General features: G+C 38.0%; 1 protein-coding gene across 2 annotated transcripts in view; it reads right to left on the bottom strand.

The window, feature by feature from the left end:
* Nucleotides 1-21,480, bottom strand: part of trh (PAS domain-containing protein trachealess) — a 311,424-nt gene that overhangs the window by 244,996 nt on the left and 44,948 nt on the right. The window contains exon 2 of one of the 2 annotated variants that reach the window (XM_087357476.1): nucleotides 5,775-5,807. In XM_087357476.1, the coding sequence (XP_087213602.1) occupies nucleotides 5,775-5,807 (33 nt within the window). Of the gene's footprint in view, nucleotides 1-1,935; nucleotides 2,081-5,774; nucleotides 5,808-21,480 lie in introns of those variants that run through there. The other variant, XM_087357478.1, reaches the window with a different exon arrangement.

A 21,480-nucleotide genomic window follows, 5' to 3' on the forward strand; every position in this document is an offset into this window, starting at 1 on the left:
CCACGTCCAGCACGTAGCCTAGACAGTACGGCCACAGACATCATAATTTTTTTAACACTACGATAAATAAGTCTCAGGGTTGGAACACAATCAGTCTACAAAGTTCATTTTCAAAACGTGCACTTTTCTTGTCTCTTAGGTTAAACCGAATAATTCGTCCAATTTGAGGACCTCTGAGACATTTTTTTAATACTTTCTTCTTGCGGTGTTAACTAATGGTACCCCTCCCGATTCTCTAGCTGAAGAACCACCCCCTGTCGGCTGTCCGTGACAGTCAGAAATCCCGAAGAGAACAGGCTACTTGTGAGACCTAAGCGTAGATGGAAAGATAATGATTGTGTGGGCCAGATTTAATTGACTTCTGGCATAGTCTAGAGATGCACTAGTCTACGCACTGGGCTACATGGATTATTAACCAGTGCCTCCACTATGAATGTGTAAGCATGATCATTATGATAAACAAAATAGTACAATGTTGCTCATTAAGTATTTGCATATTTAATGTGTGACATCGTAAAGTACACATGAAACATTATTAGCCGTTTATTACAAATGGCGTTCTCCATAGCTTCCTGCTGGATAATGTAGCCTAAATGGTAGTCGTGAATATTCACAATTAGCGTGCTTTTATAATAATGCCGGGTCCATTCTGCGGTCATACACCTTTGTACGCTTCACCGGTCATCCCGAAGAAAATTGTGAGAAGGGGCCTTCAGGAAGAACTCCATAGCAGTTTATCTCGCCACGAATATAAACAAAGCACGAGAGCTGGGAAGGATTCTTCTAAGGAGTACGTACGGAAACTCATTATTTTCCAAATGCATTCTTCGCTATTTTGCATTAATTATAGGTCTTTATTTTAATTTACTGAAGGCAGACAACTGTCAATATACAGATAACCATTCAACATACATCAGTGTGAAAAAAGAATTAGAAATTTTGTGTCCCTACATTCCATAAAATACTTCAATACTATTTGATCGAAGCCCGTACGTACAAGAAAACACGACTCAGAACCATTACAAAAATCAACTGATTAATGCTGTTTAAGGAAGTAATCGAAGTTTAGAATGAAAAACGTATAAAACCAATACATGCACTTGTAGGGGAAAAAATGCACTAATTACTGGTTGCTAAAGCAGGTAGTGCATACAGTTACCGCTAGACTTCAAAGAGCTGAATATATGAAAGTAAAAACCGACTTTAGTTAAATGGTTCTTGGTTTGAATCTCAGACGATGTTCGTTTGATTGTCTCTCTTGAAAGCATTACCCTCCTGTGAGTTACAAATGGCGTTGCGACAATATTATCATACAAGTGACGCAGTACATCTGGTTTTGAAACGATCTCTGTCTCACCCTGGCTATGTTGCATGTCCTAGCCACACGCGACCTCACGCAGGTGGTGTTACTCGGTGGGACAACATGAAATGATTCCCACGCTTTTCCTTGCATTCTTACCTACAACCACCAATCCTTCGCAACATGAATGGGGAAAACATGATATTTAACCTAACTTAACGTGGCTAACACTGTAATATAGTTATGTTTACTGATGGTAGAGAACGTTTAATACTTGCATCATCACAAAATTCAAGGTCTGGATGCTACCGGCCCGCTGGGGACACCATACTTGCCTTCGCCTTTAAATACTAAGTAAGACTCAGATAAGATAGTCAGAAAACGAGAAGAGATTATATTTATGTAGTTTCCTAATACCTGGAAATCCTCATTAGAGTGTGTGATAAGGTTAGAGTAGTAAAATGTAGCATTAGTCTTTCGCTACATGTTTAAATAAATTAAATGAATGTCATAATATTAAACCCACAACATTACGGCAAATATAAATAACTACAAACAACACACGGTTTGCTAACTTCATCATGTCCCTTCATTCCAGTCAGGGCATCTAACATTTTACCGCCATTCGTACTCACCGCTTCTGTCGCTGTGACGTCATCCAACTCTAACAACTTCATGTCTGAACAGCACATAGCAATCTGCACACCATTTCAATAAACCACACTAACTTTACACCAAAAGGTTTTCAGTTTATATTTTAATATGACTTCAGAGTTCACTGATTTATGAGCCGCAATCAATGTAATGGCACTTTTCAATAATATCACATCACAATTCTAAATGAAATAAGCACTTGCAAAGACCTAAACACCTATCACTCTTGCATTCACCAGAACGAGTGTCTTCTGTCACGAGTTACGCACATTCGTTCAAGATCGGCTTCATTTCGACAATTTCCGGAAACTTGTTGTTTTCAGAGATTTGCGTTATGCCAGAGCGCTGCGTGAGGAAGGTCGTAACTAAATATTCTTTTACATTAAAGAGCAGACTTCTGGAAATATTCCATTAACAATGACACGTTTTACTTAACGACAGACACAATCAAGACAAACAGGGGATTCCAAATAAAATTCAATATAATTATTTCAAAACTATTCACGCTAACTCATTTTATTATCGTTTATACGATACTGCATACAATTTCCCGATATTTACGTATTCCGAGGATTTGTTACTTTAGCCCTGAACCCTATCGTAAGCACTTCAATCAAGTGTAAAAGCTTATACGTACCCTATTTAAGATCCATATTAATATTATCACCCATTCAGGTCTGCGTCTTTCAGCGTTATCTTCCCTTCATGTTTACAACGAAAATGATGTATTCATTTCTTATATACACATGCGTGCTACATGCGCAACGCATTTCGTAGTATTACATAACACAAAAAATATTACACCACTGAACACCCTCGTGATCCATCTTAACTGAATTCGTGTTACCTCGCCCAAACACTTTTTGTATTATCTTCTCAGCGTCCTAATTTACAAAGACAGCAGTTTACATATGAAATTATGTATGTGTTTTAATTCCTCACGTTTAATTTTCAGCCATCTTGTCTACATAAAAATTAAAAGGGACTAAAGATATAGTTTCTCGTCATCAGTAATTCACACTACAGCAATGCCGACATTTTCAAACGTAGTAAAGTACCTACAGCATTTAACTATTCGTTTAATGTGAGTATAGGGAATATGCTATACGTAATTTAGTCCCGACAACATAACTACTATTTTCATCTTGCAATATGCAATTCACAATCGACCTTAATGACACCATTTCATCACATTCTTCATTCAAAAAAATTGAAATTATATTGAACACTTCAAAGGCTGCATTTACTTGCCCTGTTAATGTCAATTCGTAATAAAATGTAAAGGAGACATATTCTCTTCTTCCTCAGAAGCCGTTGTTCCATAACAGAGCGAGTCGCGGCGGGATAATTATTTCCCTCAGACTCGTTTGATTGATGTGTCGCAAGGAAGTTTTACATGCCATACCTGGTATTTAACAAGATGGGTGCATAATTTACATTACCCAAGCCACAATCTTCATTATCATATGGGACTACTACAAGATTGCTAACTGTAATTTACTTTAGCGGTCCATCTCGTGTAGACGTTGCTTTTTACAGGAATATAATTTTAACAGTTTGATAAACGACCCACCGATTTCAATCAGCGGATGAGTTCGGATTAAAAAGCTATTTTTTTTTTATTATTATTTTTTTTGGTTCGCATATGCGGTTCATCTTTCAGTACAAGCTATTAATCCTTATATTCATAGCTTTTTCCACAACCATCAGTATTTTAACTGTTTTAACTATTAGTAGTGTCTCCAGTATTATGGTTCATTAAACAAAATTAATACAATAAACGTATAATTGAGAGATCAAGCTTCTACTTTACATTTAGTACTGAGTGACTTCTGTCAGACGTCGGCCGAATTTAATCGTGGCTCTTAACGGTCAAACATAAACCCCACTTTGCATGAAGCTAAAACCTAAATCAACAACTGTCATGTTTAGACTACATCAATTAATACTCTCCTTCTTCCGTCCTCTTTTACTCTTTAATTTTGTGTAGTTTCCTTCCTTTCATCTTAGATAACGATGCCGTTTCATTGAATGTCACACAATCGGTAAAACTCCTTGAATGGGAGATCAGCTCATGCCAGGGCCTCATCCCGCGTACTGGGATTTGAAACCGCGATGCCAGCTTTCGAATATTTCAAGACAGTGCCTTCTAAATTTCCTAATAATTGTGATCGGTATGGAATATTTATCCCGTGCTTTTGTCTTTCCCTCACATATTGATTTGTTAGTCTATAAACATCAATATTAATAACATTACTGAACCTCGGAAAGCAGTAAGCGTACTTGTTATAGTCGGCGTAGTAGTTTTTAAACCGGTGGAATTTTCAAGGGTAAGGCTAGGAGCGAGTCTCTTTTGCAATAGTATAATGCTGACTGCACCGAGGAGCTTATCGGACTGAACGCCCAAACAAAAGAAATACGCTGACCGCGCCGCCTCAGGTACACAGACTAGGCCCGTCCGCCAGTTCCACCGGCCAAAAACTTCTGCGCCGACTATACGTTACGATGTTGCCTGAAGCTCATGTTCGCCATTCAACAAGAAGCTGTCTGGTATCTGTTTGCTTACTGAACGAGGCTAAGTAACTGTCTGGTAGAATATGCCCCGCTTTTCCAAATATACGGCCAGATCGTTTACGTATGGACGAGAGGAAAAAAAAGGGCACTTGAATTTATTGCCTCGCCTCGAAGTAGGAAGACATGCAGTCCGGCTAAAGTGGTCATATAGCAGGGGGTGGATTATAGGTAAGGAATGACGCAGTTATTTTGACATACGAGAATTATTCAAACGACCTAAGAAGTTATTCACTGCCATCATGATGTCTGAGAAGGTCACTTTCTTACGATTTTTCATTAAATTCTTTCTTCCAGACGAGCCCACTGGCCTTGCAGCTTCAGATCCGCCATTTTCAGGCCGCAAGTTTTGATCTCGTTTTAAAATAGGCGGTTATTAGATCGAGTTTTGTTGTGTTGTTCTGCAGTGGTACTCAATTTCGCGGTACCAACGATTGTTATGTGGTTAGAGCAAAACCAGTCATACTTCGACAGGCCTCCTATATCCTACAATGACTCATTTTTAGTCGCTTAGATAACTTAACACAGACCAAATATTTTTTTGTGAAATATACCACCAAGTAACTTGAAGTCAGATATTTCGGAAAACTAAAACTCTAGTTTATAAATTATTAAATTGTCTCTAGGAGCGGAAAAGAATGGCAAGGCTGTGAGATGTGTTGCCTTGTTGTAAACATTGCTAATGCGTGCTGTGTCTGACCAAGGACAGTCAGGTTACAACGGAAAACCTCGTAATATCAGAGACCTGCAGTCCTGTCTCTCTTTAAAGGATAAATCGGCATCCATCCACCGTTGTCTACAACATCCTATTTTGACTTTCGAATGACGAACACAGACATTTAGAGTAGCTTACTTTTCGTCTTATCGCAGGGTTCATACTCTGACTCTGACAAAGACTTATAGACCTGACAAGAGATGTGTGCAACATTTTCGTGTCAGACTGATTGTATTTCTGCGTAAACCTCAAATCTCAGCAGCCTTCAGAGCCACTACAAATTCTAAAATAATATATTTTCCTGTTATTCCCATAGACCTGTAGGCGAAAAGGTTTTCTTCACATTAATCAAAATAAGTGTAAGTTAACTCTCAAATGAAAAACGGTTTAAGAACGACAGAACACATTAAGTTCAGAGAAAATGTTAATAATACAGGGCATCCACTCCAGAAGATTATAAGTAGCAGATGGAACACAACATTGTACAACCATGCTAAGGCGTTGGGTAAGAATTTAACACTGTAGTTCACTCACCGATCTGTCCAGCAGAGGGCTTCCTCTCGATATCTGAAATAAAAGACATTTTCGAGTTAGTGATATCCTTATTGGAAGTTGAAATTTACAATTTACAGTTCATGCCGGATTTTTAATTGAAGGAGGAAAAAATGTCGAAACAAAAAATTCGTTGACTTTGCTTCTGTATAAAAGTTATAATACTTGCTTTTGTGCTATTATGCTCTATATATATGGATTCTTCCGGTTTGTAATTTAACGCAAATATCGGAAGTCTGTCATTATCCAATCAATTCATGTGGACTTACCCTACTGATTTATTCTTGTGTTCAATCGCCAAACAATTTTTTCCTTTCGCTTCTCTTAATTTTTATTCTACTTCCTTTCCCTGAAGAAGGCTTATGACGTCACCATTCTGTCAGTGTTTATATCTCTGTCCCCTCCCCCCTCATTATCTCCTTCTGAACTAAATGAATAATTTCTAACCAAATTTGGGATAAAAGTTACTCAGTTTAACACTAGAATACCTTTAAGTGGTAATTATATTTACCACTTACTTGAGTAATCACTAATTCTTCAGCTTGTATTTATTAGTTTCATTTGATTCTCAGAATAAAGAGTGATTATTTCCTCAAACAGCACTGACCTGTTGACCTTTGCAGTGGTGACGTGCTGTGTTTTCACTGAGCTAAAAAACGAACTTTTAAATATAAATTACATGAGCTTTGCACTGCAAAGGGTTAAGACAACTCCAAATGCACCACCTTATTTATAGAAGGTGCTGAAATATTGCATGGTAATATATCTTCGAAAAATATGCAATTTTTGTTTAGGTAATTTCTTTTGTAGTCTGTAAAACAGCATGTCGGCTGTGTGAAATTTTCATTTCGCATTCAATTTGACAGCGATAAGTAATGTACCACTGTGGATAGGAATATGACTTTTGTATGAGGACAACACAGAAGCCTCCAAAAACCGGTTGCTACTCTAGTCCAGGGGTGGGCAATCATTTTTACTGTGCACCTGAACACAGCTACTGTATTTCAAAGTGACCGCAACCGATAGAGATTCAACGAGAAAAATTACTTACTTAAGTCTTCTGAACAAAGCAAACCAATAAATTTTTCCAACCGGCTGAATATACTTTGGGCCTATAGCCACACTACATAAACATAATATCTTCAATGATTATTTAAGACATGATACCATAAACCCTAATCCTCAAGATGTTGAGATGTAGTTACGACTGCAAGAATCGATCTGTGGAGACATTTTCGACTTCTCGTAACCATCTGTACTAATTATAAATTAAATAGTAGTCCGCTGGTAAATATATGTATTAGAGTCAATAAGTTTGCTTCTTTTGTGTTCTTTCATTTTAAGCGTTTATTTACTTAATCCACTTATTCGATTAGATGTAGGCCTATTAAGTAGTATCAATTAATTAGTCAATTTCTTCTGCATGTAATTATCGTAATTACAACATTTTCAAAACATCACGCAAAAGGAAGTACACGTTTATAGCAGACAGCGTTATGTTTAATATTTTAAAATAATCGTGGGTCGGCCTAATTTTATCACGTACTGTAAACTGCGCACCCTTGCTCAGAACGCATTACTTGTACGTAACTAAACCAAACTAAAGAGAAGATAATGCATTACCATAATGATTCAATATTTCCTGAACGCCGGGTGTTTATTTCCAACTAAAGAGTCCGGTTTTACAGCATCCAAAGAATGTACTAGAGGCTACAAAATAATTTATGATAATTCGTTGGCTCCACTCGTATAAATTCGCTCTGATTTACAGTGTTTAATCCTAGAAAGCATTTATCTAAAGATGAATGATACACCACTTGGACTCAAGTGACCTGTGTTTTGAGCTTAGGTTTACTGATAGCGTTTGCAGGGCTATCTTTGTAAAATGACTAAACAGGTGGATTGGAGTAAATTATTTATTTCGTATTTTCATCCCCGATCTTATATATTCCTTTCATTTATCTTTATATTTATTCTTTAGCCCTGAAGATAGAGGCAGAATGTTTCTCCGAAACTTTGACATCTGTCTAGTAAGTCCCAGGGGTTACGACTCCGAACACCAGCATCGACAAGTCCTAGCAGAATTTATTTTGGATTGAAAGATTACACCCTCCTCGTAGCGTTCATGACAAGATTCTTTGTTCGGCCAGTGAACATAATTCCGTCCTTGGTGGAAAGGTGAAATACGTCGGAGACCGCCCCGACACCCCGCGGTGACAAATTGACTGACGGTTATCTATCTCCGCGCAAGATCCCTTACAACCTGTTGATGCTTGAACAAGGAACGAAGCCCTATCGGCGCTGCTGGCCGATGAGAACTTCCTTACAACAGATTTGTGGCTTGGGTTTCCAGGATCTCGGGTTCGAACCCAACTCAGAGCAAGTAGCCTACGTTTGTTACTTTTTCGTCACTAGTAATCGCCCCATTAGCTGTAATCTTTCAACTAATGAGGGTTTACAAAGGCTAATGTACAGAGGAAATGTTTTAACCTATAATCCTATAATATTTGAAAACATTGTTCTGGGAAAAAACAAACATTCAGACGTAGGTATCGTTGGGTGGGGCGTTTTCGGAAGTGTGTTAAAACTGGCAGCTGAGATACTGAACTATGAATAAATAGAAGTAAGCTTTTATTAAATGTGTGCCGCTGAATGTTTTAGTTTGATATCAGATCCATTTCACCCCTAATAAAACGTGGTTCTGTCATGTGGGCTTTAATGTTACAAACCTCGTAAAATAAAGCTTATGTCCTGCATTCCTACCGTGTCTTTAAATAATAATTGTCAGATACGCTTTATAATGCATGTAGCCTTAATGGGGTATGATAGGGTTAAATATGTATATTAAACATAAAAGATAATTCCGGACTATTTTAAACTAGGCCTACTGCCCTGATAATAATCTGAACGAAAATCTGGAGAAACCCAAGCAAGAAACACTGGGTGATACCTCCAGTTTGAAAGTCACATTACCGCTGTCATAACTCTCTCGACCATTGGTCATAATGTGTTACTTGATCCAAATTTGCAGAGGACAGCGAGCACCTCTAAAAACGTCGGAAAACGTCTACCAGACCATCCTCATCTCACATTCCTTCCATATCAAGAAGGTTTAACGGGGGTCAATAATAACGTGGAAATAGCATTACAGCGTGTGACAGAAATGTTGTGGGTTCAAATTCTTGCATACATCAGGCATCGAACACGTACACTTAAACCTCCTGAAGATGCGAAGGAACTTTTGAAGAACCCGGAGATTAGACCGAGAGCAGGAGCCACAGAGTATTTTCAAGTTTACAGGAAAAAGCTTTTATATATATGGAACATACGCATGGTTACGTATAGGAGTAGCGAGGCTGCAGCAGCGAGCTATGAATGCAGAAGTGAACGATAAATCGCGTTGGTTGTTAGCCTGAGCGTGGTAAATCAAGAATGAGTAATGTCCCGGCGGGAGAGAACACACGTAGGACACTACCACGCATCGTGAGGGAAAGCTGCTGAGACGATAACGCGCTCCAGCGTCTGCTATTACCATTTTAATTACAAATATTGATACTGTCACTTGGTAATCGTGTGCAGCGCTGCGTTACAACGGATTCAGGAGACAAGTTCATTTTTCAAAAACTGCATTTGAATAAAGAGTGTCGTAATTTAAACTTTGGTTATACCGTAATTATGAATTTTAAATAAATTAGCGTCATGTTTCAAGTAAAACTACAGTTAAATTTTTTAACATGAAAAATTGTTGTTTTAATTGAAGCAGAAATTGTTTGATGTTCAAAGAAGGAGAATTTAAACTAAAAATGTAAGGGGACAGAATGAAAGGCAGAAGGAAGAAGTGTAAGGAAAGATGCATGAGAGATGAGAAAATGCAAAGACAAATGAAGGAAAGAAAGAAGTGGTATGTGCTATTCTTCATTCATACAACTTCTTTCTTTCCACAAGAAAAGATCGGTTACGTCGGCCTACTTCCCCAGTAAGCGTTCGTTTTATACGTAAGACGTAACTTAATTGAATCCTTATTTCACTCAAACATCGGACATTTACTAAACAGTAAGGCAACGTTTCAAGTTGGACAGGTTCGATTACAAACTCCCTGAATCTAACATTAGTCACAGCTACTGAATCCGAGACGCGCGTAAAAAAATGTATCTCAGTTTATAAAATAGATAATGGTTACCACGTATTATGCCTGTAGCTACTCTGGTAGCAGCAACCCATGCTTGTCCTCCTGGAACACTGGCAGTCAACCGTGGCGGTGGCCTGACGAGATACGAGATGGCTGAGAAAGATTGAGGACGCTGTGGTCCAGGTTGTAAGCTAGGCCTTCTAATAGCTCTTTCATAATGATAGGGTACATTCCCTCTCTCACCCCACCAATCCCTCCACGTCTCTATCCTGCGTTCTTCTCATGATCAAATTTAACATTCATAAAGAATGCAGGTTCATTTTCAGTTCCCAGTAAATAACAACAACAACAATAGAAAAAATAATAATACTAATGCGAACTCCGATATCCCCGATTGACGTTGTTTCATATTATGCTCATTCGTGATAGCTCTCTTTGTTCCCGGATCAATTTTTGAATACAAATAATAAGAAGCGACTCTGAAATGTCGTCCAGGAGACTGGCTAACCTTACGAGGATTTCCACAGTATCTTCTAGTCGGTGCTGAGACAGTGTCTAAATCAGGTTACGACCACTTAGTTCCCATTCCTTTCCAATTCACTGTCCACTAATTGCCCTATTATTCGATTCTATAGCATGACCTACAGACATCGACGTTAATTAAAACACAACTTAATTAAATCAGTAATAAATAAAAAGATGTAACCTTAGCAAAAAGGTTATGAAAACTAATAAACAATTCAAACCATTATTACAAAACCTAGGCCCCTTGTTGTAACGTTAAAAATGTTTAAGAAACATTGTTAAAGGCGGCAAGAAACTTTCCTAACGCTAGTTCACAACTAAGGGTGGAGTGGACACTGGAATTTACTGCTTTTTGTGAAGACATTTCACCTTGTAGCTGGGTTCCGCTACCGTAACTGTTTACATCTAAAAGATAAGACGAAAAACTTTCAAAACGACAAAAGCTGCTGGTGGAACCATGACGTCTGCAACCTACTTGCTATAAGATCTTCCACGGTGATGAAACTGAGCATTTTATGAAGTGGTCAGGAAATTTAACAGCTTGATATACAAAGAGGAAATGTTTGCGGGCCGTTAGTGCACCCGTTTAGTCTCTGCCGCAGTCAACAATGTCACTAAATAACACAATAAGTAAACAAGACAAAGGAACGAAAGCATCCGAGTAAAAAGGCATTGTACAAAGCAACAACTGAGAACAAAATATTCGCTTGGTGCTTACTATAAAGATACATTATTCATATCATAAGCAAAAATAAGCATATAGCACTACCAGGTTTGCAGGTTCCAAATCGTACCAACTTAAATAATTTCAAATAAAGTCACCACGGATACGATGACAAATGAGGCTATCCCACTTCTGTACTTTCTATTTTCCTAACATGAATAATACCAACATGATGACTGAAATAGACGACAGAAGTACCAAACAAAATAATAAAAACCCCGTAAAGAAATAAATACTTTAAGTTACGAGAACATGCTTAGAGTGAATGAGGAAAACCACAACAAATCGCTGTCAAAATAGTCTGTCTCGGGGAAGAGAATCAAACCCAAGAGCTAATGAAAACGAAACAGTCAAATGATATAATGTATGAGGCAGAAAGAATAAGTTATAAAACACAAAGAACATTTTTAAAGAGGAATCCTTACTTACTCAGATAAAATAAAAGTGTTGTTTAAGATTTTGTCTTGATTTATACAACTAAATGAAGAAGCCAAATGCCTGTGTATCTCAATCACAGTTTTGCACAAACCAATTAGAGAATCGTGTCTAAGCGAGGCTTATGGCTGAAGAAACTAACAGGTTTTCATTTGTATCCAAGGTTTTGGGTGATACCAGACAAAAGGTAGAATATTACCACTGTTTATTAGGCTTCTAAAGGCCCTATGCACTGTACAATACATACAGTACACTCTTTGCTATGCATTTATAAAAAAAAACAAGGCCTGAAATATTTCTCAGAGACTGAAAGTTGTCCACGGACAGAAATGCCATTTCGTAATCTTAGTACTGATCACTAATTCTCCGCCTTCACCTGTCGGCTGGATAAGATCAGCCCGACACATTTTTATGAGGATTTAATTCAAAACCACGAGTTTTTAAAAAGGCCTGACGGAAGCTTAAGAAACTTCTCATCTTACGTCGCTGAAAGACAATACATTTAATTTTTTACGATGTGGGATGACTGGAGTGACAGAAATATATAAGAGATCTCAACTTACATGAAGTGGGAGGGGATGTAGATTGTGTGTACTTCTTTCTCCATAACAGATCTACTCAGCAAAGCTCAAAATAACCACTCATAATATGGCATTTTTAAAGTTCCACTCTATAATTCATTGCTTTGATACAAATACGTACTTGAACGTGTAAGGAATGCGAAAGCGAAGATTAAATTTTGTGGAAGTTGGGTGGGTCTACAGGAGGCCCGAAGGGACAAGTGTGGTAATTAACCAGCAGATAACATTTTGGTTGAAAAGCCTGAAGGAAAGAGACCACTCGGAAGACCTAGAAGTGGAAGGGATAACACCGAAATAGGTCTTAGGGCTTTAATGGACGAACCTGGATTCATCAGACCCAGTACAGCAACCAGTGGCGGGTTCTGATAAATCTTTGGGTCATAAAAGGCGAGGAACCATTTGATTACCTAAGGGAATGAAGGAGGAGGACAAGACTCAATTCATTGTACCCCGTCGCTCTACTAGAGTGACTCAGGAAAATCACGAAATGCCTTTGGTCAGGATACGACCAAGATTTGAAATGTGTACATATCGAATATAATTCCAGTTAAGTATAAATTGGATAATTAAATACCTGGAGATCGGGACTGGGTCTTCATTGCTCAGAAAAGAAGCATTTAGCAGTTCTTTAGGTAAGGCAAACAGAAGAAGAAAAGGACAAAGTGACGTGTGTGACCATCTGCTACTGCGTTCGTCCATCCGTCAGTTCATCTTTAACCCAATACCAGCGGTGACCTCGAAGAGCAGATCCGTACAAAACTGCTGGTTGCTTTGCCTTACAGGCCCACTCTTGCTGGCCTTGCCAGGCTTCTTGGATAATTTTTCTGCTAGCTTCATGAAATAGCCCGTCGCAAGGTCTCTGCCTACACAAGACAGCACAACGCACACACATCGATCATTCGAGAGCGATTCGAACCCACGATCTCAGCGCGCGACCGGCGAAGAACCACGCCTTGGCACCGCGCGGCTACAGAACTCAGGCCACTGGAAGTCAATTCGAAACGTATACCTGAAATAGCATCAATACGGCTTACGTCCAAACTTTTTAAATTCGAGCAAACATTTTAGAAACGGCAAACGAACCGGCCATCTTTCTGAATAATTTTGTGAATAATTTTGCAACGGCCACTTCATAGTGCAGTATCATCGACTTTGTATTATGTATGCTCCCATATTTATCTGGAATGACTGAGAAGATCGGTAGAACATGTCGCGACAGTCACCTCAGAGATCCGATGTACCCTAATATATTTTTTGAATGCTAGCCAAATGTGTTATGCGCGGAAATCCTCCTTGGAACTGAGATGGTCGCTAAAGTGAGGTTGAAGGGCACATTAAAAGAACTTACTCCAACTACTGAATGAGAAGGCAGGAGAATCTGTGTGTGTGTGTGTGTGTGTGTGTGTGTGTGTGTGTGTGTGTGTGTGTGTGTGAGTGAAATAACAGCCACTAACATACATCTCTAATGTCTTACAAGGCGAGTCGTCTTAAATCAAGACTGTCCAAATTACAATTTAGTACTGCAGCCGTTACTATGCGCTCTTTGCACAAAGCACAACATGAAGAAACTCATACTGGGGGCAGCGTACGTATTTATTTTCGAGGGTTTTACCTCCGAAACTACTTAATAAATTTCGATTAAATATGGTGGGGTGAGGAGTGTCTATACGCCCACTAAAAGGTGTAGAAATATTCTATTTTGGTTTGCATCAGTACAATATAAACTTTACTTTGCTTGGAATTGCACGAAAATCCATATGTTTACCTCCACAAAGTATAAAAACATTACAGAAGGTAGAAGATGATTAAAATAAGTCTTTATATGATGACTACTTTACGAAATATAGGAAAAAGTTTGACTGCGTGACGTGTGAAGAGCCTTGTGTCCGTAGGAAATGAATATCGAGGCAAATGGTGATGATAGAATCAGTAAAGTCTTCTAAAACGTCCGTCAATACGTATCTACCAGCCTACATGGCGCAACCTCCGAAAAGACCGTGAGAACTTGAAACCTCACGTACATTAATTCATATCAAGCTCAATTAAGCAGATACAAAGATCAAAATAATTATAAGCACCCAGACGTAGGCAAGAATGGTAACAAAACAAATGATATTTGAATTTTCTTGAGGAATAAGGGGCGGTCAATGTAAAGCTGTTGAAATATATGTACTTATTTATTGGAAACCATGGCCTTTGAGGTGATGTGACCTCAAGTGACCCGACTGGAATCATTACCGTTCTAGTAATGATGTCGACGACCTTGCAGACATCTTTTCTAGAGCCTGGTCTTACTCGCGGTTTTGGACTGTGTCCTTCTATTATCAGCCGAGCAGCGGAACTCAGAGTGATCAGTAGAACGAGAAGCTAAAATCACATTCTCCTCTGGGAGTGCAGATTGAGGGGTGTAACCACATCGAAGAGTTTAGCCAAAATTCCTTCTACTTACGCTGTACAGCAAAGCCAACACACGCCAATGTTCCAGGAATCCAGCTTATTAATAACGACATACAAAATAAAGAGTGTCATGCTGTAAGTAAAAGATTATGTATTATGCATTATAAGACTGAGTGAAACCAAAAATAATCATAGCTCAAGATTGACAACAGAGATTCAAATCACGTACCTCCAAAAAGAAATACAGCTGTTATCACTTGTGTTAATTTGTTCTGTAAGAACGTTAGTATTATATTATATAATAGTCGGTAAAGAGTAAAAATTACAAAGTTCTTCATTTTGCAAATCTTCCCATTATTCTGTTAAATAATTTAACTAACACAAACGGCCCATTAGCTAACTTCTAAACGCCGATTAATACATGTGACAAAATATTACACAAAAATAAAAATACAGTAGTACAGAACATCAGCTGTTTACAATACTGGAACAGCCTTAACTCAAATGATCAAATAAAAAGTATTGTACTACATTTTAATTAAATATATCACACCAAAAATGTAACCAAACCTCATGTACAATAAAAGTCGAGAAACGGGGACATTTCTCTTACATTTATCACAAATAACGTTTCTGAAATTATATCACCAACGCTTTCAACTTCACATTAGAACATACCACTGCGTAAATATAATCAGAACACACTGATTTATTATAAGATAACATAAATACAATAAAGAACATAACCTGCCTAATAGCAGCAATTAAGGATGTTGGTCTAAAAACAAACGCAGAAAAATAACTTAGAAAGTTGATGAATCAGTAAGAAGTAGTGAATGAGAACATTTTCAACTTTTCTAGTAAGACGTTTTGTCATGGAGTTACATTAAGAAATAAAAAAGCCCTAAACAACAATTTCCAAGCCGCGCCATATCAACAACATGCGAGTTCACATAGTTAGTAATTCATAAATAATTTTTTTAGAACAGTACGACATCCTTCCAGCTATTTGTTCAGTCAACAAATTTACATAAATCTGATAACACACCCCTTCCAAGGCTGGCAGGATAACTCAATTATTAAATGTAACGGATACGATCTGGACAATAAGCGGGCTTCCTCGATTACCTAAAGAAGCGGGCACAGACTTTATCAGGGACTCTACTTTTGAAGGACACTCAACTCTATCTACAGTAGATACAGAATGCTTGGAGCTTCATCCACGCGGCCCTATTCCTCATCACAGCGCGGGTGCTTTGACAAAGGGACATATTTTATTCGACCCCTTTAATACCGTGTATTATAATAAAATAATACAACATATCTGTTCATCCTTGAGACCATTACTTCAATATAAGAAATACTTAGGCTTACAATGTACTTAAAAGATGAACAAATTCAATGTGACGTAGGTATGTTTTGGATCTAGGTGTGGGAAGTGTGTTTAACATACTTCATAATCTAACAAATAAAAGCACTTTTCTGTAAAATACAATGTAATTTCCGTGATGAAGTAGAACATACCAATCATACGACAAAAATATAATTTAGGCTTTGAGATCAGATCTTGTACTTACAATACGACCATTTAGGTTATCAGATTTTAACTTTGATGTATACGCATAAAAGCGCTTCCTGATTGAAATTCCACATAAAAATGTTGTCAATACACTTCAACAGAATGTATATCTTCGAATATCCTAACATAGATAAAAAATATATAATATTAAAATGGACAATTTGTGGGGATATGGACTGGGCTCAAATTACATTGAGAAAGGGTTGAATGGTGGGATGTTGTGAATATGGTAACTAACTTCGGGTACCGTAAAAGAAGAAAAATATGTTGACCTGCTCCATGACACTATTTGAACAATGAAAGAGGCAAGAGTTGAAGTCGCAAGCGCTCTACTGCGCCAGGACTACATGACACCCCTAGTAAGAAGGCTGACTGGCTTCTCAAGTGGTCTTATTTTGTAATCAGAGCGATGAAATATCGTTTCCTCTGTCTCGGGACGGACTCACTAGTCGTACCCTACAATGAAGATAATTACGTGGTCCATGAATTTGATGGGACGAACTGAGTGACGAATCTCGTTACAAAAACATAGGTACATTTGCGGTCCAACATCGAGCAGGTTAGCTCAGGCAGTGACGCATCTAACTTGGTTTCTAGATGGGGTATGTGAAAATAGAACGAAGATGGCAGTCTGCTGGGTTGTACCGCCGTGTAGTATCACAGAAGTTTGCCAACGTTTCACGGCACAATATTCGCACACATTTCCGTTTAAATTTAATCAAAATCGTACTTGTATTTTGATCTCTCACAGCCGTTTCTAAGCATGAGCACTTTAAAGCCCTTACAAATAATTTATTATATATATTTTATTATGACTCTATCTTCTTGTTTCCTACACGTTGTATTAATATGTCGAACTGCATGTGAGTCTGACAAACCAAAAAACAGGCTGTTCAGAAGCCATAATGAGGGGAACACGGACAGACTAAATTTTGTAAGACTTGAGGTTCTCACAGCGGTGAATATGAAGATTTCTGTCTTCTGGGTTATTGCGCTGTGTAGTCTGGTCGATGTTAACCAACGTTTCAGAGGTCATACTGCCTCCGTCATCGCCCTGATGACGGAGGCAGTATGACCTCTGAAACGTTGGTTAACATCGACCAGACTACACAGCGCAATAACCCAGAAGACAGAAATCTTCAGACTAAATTTTGCTAGAGGAAATAATAACTGATGACGGTCAATCACTGAGACAGGAAAGTTCTGCAGTTATTGACAGAGGAAACACGGACAGACATGTTTTAATAGTCATTACCATGGAAATGGCGGACAGACAAATACACCTGTTAGCATATATGACCTTTCTGAACCTTTAACAGATAAACACATTCATACTTTGAAACAGGAGCAGACCGTAGGATGATGTTTGCATGTGGTCAGTACAGTCAGCTTGCAGAATGTAACGTACTGCACGTTGGTTGCAAATGGCAACTAACAGAAGAGACGCTACGTCTATTACGAGATGTTCTCACACAGAAAACAGAACCGCCAGTCCAAGGAAGGTCTGTCATATTTACTGGTTCTCGACTACGGCTTTCTAAGACAGTGCCTTGCATCCAAATGTATCCGAGCACTAGTCTCGCTCTTAAACTAACATAGTTTTCATAGTTTATACATGAACTTTCAACAAACCCATATCTAAAGAGAAAAATAAACATCATTCAGATGAATCTGAGTTGTTCCTTTATTTGAATGTTTAAATTTACTTTTCTTACAGGGAAGTTAACTGGGAAATAACAGAAAAGAAACATGCAAGAATTATAGAATTAAATGGAATTCACGGAAAAGAAAAACTACCAAAATACACTGATGGAGAATGCCTGCGAATATATTGAATAAGCGGTCGCGAACAGCCGAGAGCGGGTGGCCCTCTAGCTTTGGGATTAGGTGGGAGTGTTTAACAACTCCTCGTAGAAGACCTGGCATTCTACGAAATTTTACACAAGGCATCAGCCTAGAATCTTTGGCACAGGATAGGAACTGGAAATTTCTTGCTGTGTACAACGTAATTAACACTAGAGGTTCCATATAAGGCGGATAAAATTGTGACCACCAGTTTCTCGAGGACTCTGCTTCATGGAGGAAGTTGAAGAGCCCCTGTCTCTGCAGGACAAAGTTAACATAGCCACAGAAGAAACTCTGTATGTTAAACCAGCATTAGACTTTAGAAGGTCATTAATGTCAAGAAGATCATTGATGAAAAGTCCCTCTCCCTAAAATAAATGTGCATAGGGAGAAGAAGGAATCTCAAAGACTGCATTAAAAATATGTTGCCTCTATCTCTCTCTTTACATGAACCAGATGATGTAGTTACAACAGCCCTGCCTCCTCCCTCAACATTTCACAGCCCGCAAATCTTCCACAGCAACCCTATTAAGGCAATTACCCCCACTCCGCACCTCGAACTTCTTCTACCCTTCTTTGCACACACCCCCAATACCTTTCTGTGACGTCTGCAATCTTGTAGCAGCTTAAGAGCGGCAAATAATAGTTGCTTCTGGTATACTCAAAGTTGCACACAAGAGACCACTTCAGTTTATACCCACAATCTGCAATTCCTTCTTAATATTTTGCATAGTTAGATATAACGTTTCGGAGAAACAATGTCTCTATCTTCAGGGATTAAGTGGCCATGCTGGAGAGTGAAAAGATTTATATAGAGTCAGAGAAAGGGCAGGCTATCTTGTGTACTAAAACATCAGTTTCGAGGAAATCTGTTAGGACATATCTTGTTATTTATAAAGTAAAGAGCTGGGAGAAATCTGTACTAGAAAAGACTATGTTAGGTGCTGTGTTACTTTCCATAGTATAGATCTGCCAGAAAGAGAGCTTGAGGAAATGACCACAGGTTTCAGGCCTAGCGTTATGTTCAACTGCTGATACTCTAAACTCCTTGCATCCTGTGATACGAGTCTCCATGCCAGGTCCAGGACTATGAAATTCAGAGCGATTCCAAAGGCGGTACAGCCTCTGTTGCTGCGACTGTACAGAAACATGCGTCAGTCACAGAGACGAAGTGAGGCAGTTTGCATAACAAAGCGCCAAGACGGCCGAGGAAGACCGCTGGTGGTGGCTTACTACCGAACAACATGAAGAACAAGTCACAACCGCGCGCATCATTTAATGGCTAATGTATTCATAATTACTCTGGTATAGTTGCTTTCCACCCCAAGTGTAAGGCCCGGAATGAATCCACTGTATATGCATGCAACCTATTAAATTTAATTGTAAATATTTCACATTTAACACTTTAATGATTATAAAAATCTGGGAAGTTCATATTCACATATGAAAGAAAAGTCTATTCGGCTTTGAAAAATGGTTATTCAAATCTACTATTAGGGAAGCTTTGATATTTAGTTCATCTGAATATTGTCGTCTTGGGTTGTTGCGCCGTGTAGTCTGATAGTAGTTCACCGACGTTTCAGAGGGGCTTAAACACTCGATAATTAGGGAGACCAATCATCGCCGCCGTGAAACCTCGAAATCTCATTTAGTTATTTATCGAGAAACTAACGATTTTAATTAAAACGGTCAATCTGTTTTTTTAAGTTTAGAGACTAGACATACAATTTATGGGCGAACACACACACACACACGCAAAGCATGCAATACGCTGTAAGAATGTTTTCTTTTACTTCTTCTTCTTTTACTACTAATTTTATTATATGTCAGGGATTAGACCTTCGGATCTATCCTAATTCAGTATTAGTTCTGAAATAGCGAATCATCAAATATTTAATAGTACTCTTTAGGTGGGATATCTCACTTCAAAAAACAAATGTAAGAAATTTTTAAAAAAATGTGTAACGTACTGTCACAGGAGTTTTAAATAATTAATACAACGAACAGAACTCAGTAGTGGAAATGTAAAAATTAGTAAGGTGGCATTTAGAAAAAAAAATCAATTAACACAAGACAGCCTAAACGAAATTATTCACTTGCAAATTTCGTGCTATTTTATCAGCAAACAAGATACATTGGGCGATCAATTAGGGTTGAAGAATGAAGCAGTTCTAATGTAACGTGATAGTGGAACGTATGCACTTTGTTTTACACAGAGAAACCATATGAACGTTTACACGTGTTTCATACATAAAACGCCTGACCGAACTTACAGTTAGAAGCAATCTCTTTATAATCTTTTCACCTATTGTATTTTACATTTTACACAATGCTCAATTTCAGACAATTGTCTTTTTTTTTCTAGAGCGTTGCTGGGTGTGCTAAATCCGTTACGTAAGTCGATCGCGAAGAAATAACTACACTCATAAAATTGATACTGTACTTACCGGAAGAACAATGTGGTAAATATTTGAACTATAAATCAGTAAGCCAACTTGTACTAACACTTTAAATGTCCAATGGTAACTATATGTACCATCTGCTTGAAAATTTGAAATAATTAATTTCTATTTATGGGCTTCTTATGATTCTCCTTTTAAAGAGAAATATGTTCTACAGACGAGCTGTAACTGATCGCATATAATATGTTATTTAACTTCTTGGTGAGGAATTCAAAGAGAGACGCATTTCTTTCTTAACAGAAATTACTTGAATCCATGTACAAAGTAAATAACCGTTATACCGACTTTACCTTTACAGACCAAGAGACTAATTCACAGAGATTTGTGAGTGTGTTGTTATGATATTATTGGTGGTTATTATTATCCATTGTGTCACATAAACCACTATAAATTTTTAAGAAGTTCAATTCTGTAACTACGTTTCGCAGACTCACTCTGTATCTGCCGTGAGAGGAAGAAGTACCCAAGTTTTGAAATTCATTAGATAAAGATAATCAAGTGCTGTAATCCTAGCATTAAACTTTTTATTTAATTTTTTCACTGGCTTAAATAACAGGCAATGGATAATGTCCAACTTAAATATCATAATAATTCTAATAAACCTTTGTCAAACAACTTTAGAATGATATTCATCGAAGTAAAATTAACGCCGGTTAATGTATCGGTCATATCCTAGTCTCATTTCTGTTTTAATTAAAGCTTAGGCACATATGCGTGAATAAGTTTCATTTAGTATTAACATATATAAGGACATTTCATGTTAAAAATCAACTAGCTCGAAAGCACAGCTTCAACGAAGATTACTGCATGTTTTTACAAGGGCATGAGTTAAAATTTCACTTAAACATTATACCCTACGAACGATTACATGGAATTGTTTTGCAACAAAAGGAAACTTTCACTAGTCCATAGAAGAGAATAGCGGAACGAAAATATTGTAATTGCATTTTAATTCCGGTTGCTTGATACGTCAGCGCACCCGAAAACAGACGCAGAATAGAATACCACGTG

This window comes from Zootermopsis nevadensis, unplaced genomic scaffold, assembly GCF_977971745.1.
Source record: "Zootermopsis nevadensis isolate Lab colony 2312 unplaced genomic scaffold, Znev_1.0 Znev_ptg000028l, whole genome shotgun sequence".
NCBI classification, from domain to species: domain Eukaryota; kingdom Metazoa; phylum Arthropoda; class Insecta; order Blattodea; family Termopsidae; genus Zootermopsis; species Zootermopsis nevadensis.